The following is a 3,644-nucleotide window of genomic DNA, read 5'->3' as shown; positions in this document are numbered from 1 at the left end:
CTATAGAAACACTGTCTACTGACGCCAGTTCATATCTATATTCATCGTGTGAGATACACACATTTTATAGGCACAACCTGTACAGACAAAGAGGCACGCAGAGTGTACCAGACACTGTTTGACAAGTTTCTCACAGTACCCGTTACTGTACACAGGGCCTTTTCTAGGCATAGGCGAGCTAGGCGGTCGCCTAGGGCGCCACCAGCTGAAGGGGCACCAATGAGCGCACGTACTGGCACTTTTAGCAGGGTTGTGATAAAGAGTGGCACGGTCACCCTGAAATATGCCCACTGGATCCCCCAACATTATTGGGCTAGAGTACTGTCAATCTGACGATGCCACTAGATCAGAGTGCTGTCAATTGCTGCCTGATTGTTGCATGCAAAGTTTGCATTTGGAGCGCTCAACAACGCCATTAGATCAGTGGGCTATGTCAGTGCTTTGGCCAGGTAACACTTTTTTTTTGTTCTTTTATTTAACGCTTTTGTTAGCTAACTTAGGGAGTCCATTAGAGAACAATTGTGATTCTTATATCCCAGCTACTTAAAGGGTTAGTTCACCCAAAAATGAAAATTGGCTTGTGTTTTACTCAGCCTCGAGTGATATAAAAGTGTTTACTACGTTTGAAATATGGATAGTTTTCTTACAAAAACGCATGGATTCACTACAGAAGGCCTTTATTCACCCCCTGGAGCTGTGTGAAGCACGTTTTATGAATGCGCGCACTTTATTTGACGACTTGTGGACTGTTCAACTGCAACACCCGCTAACTGCAATGAAAGAGCTTGGAATAGCCAGGACAATTTTTAATATAACTCAGACTGGATTCATCTGAAAGAAGAAAGTCATATACACCTAGGATGCTTCGAGGGTGAGTAAAACACAAGCCAATTTTCATTTTTGGGTGAACTAACCCTTCAAGAAGGAAAGTTCCCACTTTGTATGTCATGAATTAAGCATTTATGAAAATGAATAGTAAATTGCAGTAAGCGCCAGTAATCTAAATACAATTTATTAAAATTAGCATAGAACATAAATAATTACAAACAGAGGTAACATACGTATGAACTGAAGTACATAAGTGTATCATGAAAAAGTTGTATAAAAATAAAGCATATATCTTTTGTCATGCACTGCTATTAAAACTATAGATGAAAACAAAAACATCTTCTCTGTTCTTGTTCAATAAGGAGAAAAATCTTCATGATCCTGTATACACACGCTCTGTGAAAAAAATACGTAAGATTACATAAGATCACATAAGTTCAGAACATCTATCCTCAAAATTAGTCAGCATGAAACTGAATCATTATATATACATTATATATACTGTATATATATATATATATATATGTGTGTGTGTGTGTGTGTGTGTGTATGTGTATGTACATATATAAGTATAAATATGTGCAATGAACTGCATTAAATAATTGTCATTTCATTTGTATGATTTTTAGTTAGTTTTGTTATGATCAAACAGAACTGTTAAACTGTATTCATAAAGTGTCTAAGTGAAACATGCCATACTTACCTTTATAATAGGTTGTTGTAGATGGGGAAAAGAGGGTTATCTCGCTCACAGTGAAGTTTACGAGCCCTCAAAACATCCCGCACACACTGATGGATATAAGCATACTGAGCCTGCAGAAGAGAAGTCCAACATATTAGGGAGCTTATAAATCAATTCACACATTTCATTAAACCTACAGAGGCAAAATAGAGGAACTACATATTTAGGCAATTGATTTCTAACTGAAATTGGGCATTTTAAAGCCCATTCATGCCAAAGTTGATAACTCTTATTTTATGAGAATAGGGAAGTCCACACTACAACTATAATGATAATGACACAGAAAATCAATCAAAAAGCCATTTTTCTCAGTTACTGTGTCTTGTCTGTGTAGGATAGCAGCACTTTAGATGAACTTCTGTTCAACTGGAATTATTTCATTAAGCAATGCCAATCTGACACCAATATAAATGTTGCTATACAGACAGACTCATACCTCCGTTTGTACCATGTATGAGCGATGCAGGCGTAGATCAAACACACATCCATAAATGTCCACTGTGCAGTTCCTGTCCAGTTGCTGTAAAACACGATCCAGCACAATGAAAGTGCCAGTTCGGCCCACACCAGCACTGAGACAGAGAAAATCATATCCAGTGTAAATATCTATGTGAACATCCTGAAATGTTCTTCAAAGATGTTTAGATGATACACAGATACCTGCAGTGTACTACAGTGACTCCTGGACTAGTTGTCCTGTCAATGTAATCTCTGACTGTTCGCACAAACTGAACGAGTGATTGGGTTGTTTCCGGTACACCGTGATCTGGCCAAATGGTGTAATGGAACTGACGCACAGTCCTGGGGTATCTTAATTGACCCTCCTGAAAAAAGACTTTGCATCATGTCGTCTCATCTTATAAAATACTATAAATAGTGTTATATATAGTGTTATAAAACACTAGTTGCTATTTTATTCATTAATTCATTCAGTCAGTCATGAACTTTATTTCTTCATATATGTGAGCCTGGACCACAAAACCAGTCATAAGTCGCTGGGGTATATTTGTAGCAATAGCCAACAATACATTGTATGGGTCAAAATTATCGATTTTTCTTTTATGCCAAAAGTCATTAGGATATTAGTAAAGCTCATGTTCCATGAAAATATTTAGTAAATTACCTACCGTAAATATATCAAAACAAAATTTTTGATTAGTAATATGCATTGCTAAGAGCTTCATTTGGACAACTTTAAAGGCGATTTTCTCAATAATTTATTTTATTTTTTTTGCACCCTCAGATTCTAGATATTCAAATAGTTTTTATCTCAGCCAAATATTGTCCTACCCTAAAAAAAACATACATCAATGGAAAGCTTATTTCGGATGATATATATATCTGACCCTTATGACTGGTTTTGTGGTCCAGGGTCACATATACGTACAAGAGTTTCTGTACCACTAAATTACAAAGTTGCAAAAACACGTTTCAAAACAGGTTTCCCAAACTGCTGAATCTTGCAAAGAAATGTCCAGGTCATATTTTACCCCAAAAAGAGAAGCAAAGGAACAAAAAATACCAATTCTGCATGAAAATGAAGCCAACAGTCATTATGGAGTAAAATAGGACCCAACATGTTTTTACAATTTACCATTAAAAATAGATACCTTTAAGAAATAAATAATTTAGCTTATAGTAATAAATACCTTTAAAGTTCACCTTTAGTATTAAATATTTGTATTTCCTATCAATATATCTATTTATTTGACACTTACACATGATATCTTGAAGTCCCGAATGGTCCACTCTGGGAGGATCTTCTCAGCAAGCAGTTGCACGACAACATCGCCATAATACAAAGGCTCACTGTCAATTGGCCAGTATCGATCACACTTCACCTGAATCATACACATATCCACAAAAGTATATAACATGAGACCAGCACACATCACCAGAAAAACAGCACTAGAAACCTCTACACCAGGGCTGTCCAAACTCGGTCCTGGAGGGCCGGTGTCCTGGAGAGTTTAGCTCCAACTTGCCTCAACACACCTGACTGGAAGTTTCTATGCCTAGTAAGAGCTTGATTAGCTGGTTCAGGTGTGTTTAATTAGGGTTGGAGCTAAACTCT

At 36.9% G+C, this 3,644-nt stretch overlaps 1 protein-coding gene across 1 annotated transcript in view; it reads right to left on the bottom strand.

Annotated features, from left to right (window-relative positions):
* Positions 1-857: 857 nt before the first annotated feature.
* LOC107575178 (receptor-type tyrosine-protein phosphatase beta-like) overlaps positions 858-3,644 on the bottom strand; it is a 38,525-nt gene continuing 35,738 nt past the window's right edge. The window contains exons 24-28 of the mRNA XM_016261598.1: positions 3,289-3,411; positions 2,231-2,394; positions 2,007-2,142; positions 1,532-1,641; positions 858-1,224 (exon numbers count right to left, since the gene is read on the bottom strand). Of these exons, the coding sequence (XP_016117084.1) occupies positions 1,534-1,641; positions 2,007-2,142; positions 2,231-2,394; positions 3,289-3,411 (531 nt within the window). The 3' untranslated portion in view covers positions 858-1,224; positions 1,532-1,533. The remainder of the gene's footprint in view (positions 1,225-1,531; positions 1,642-2,006; positions 2,143-2,230; positions 2,395-3,288; positions 3,412-3,644) is intronic.

Source organism: Sinocyclocheilus grahami, unplaced genomic scaffold (genome assembly GCF_001515645.1).
Source record: "Sinocyclocheilus grahami isolate Dianchi unplaced genomic scaffold, SAMN03320097.WGS_v1.1 scaffold2497.1, whole genome shotgun sequence".
NCBI classification, from domain to species: Eukaryota; Metazoa; Chordata; class Actinopteri; order Cypriniformes; family Cyprinidae; genus Sinocyclocheilus; species Sinocyclocheilus grahami.
The sequence above is the reverse complement of the archived record's forward strand: the minus strand, read 5'-3'. Positions and strand labels throughout refer to the sequence as shown.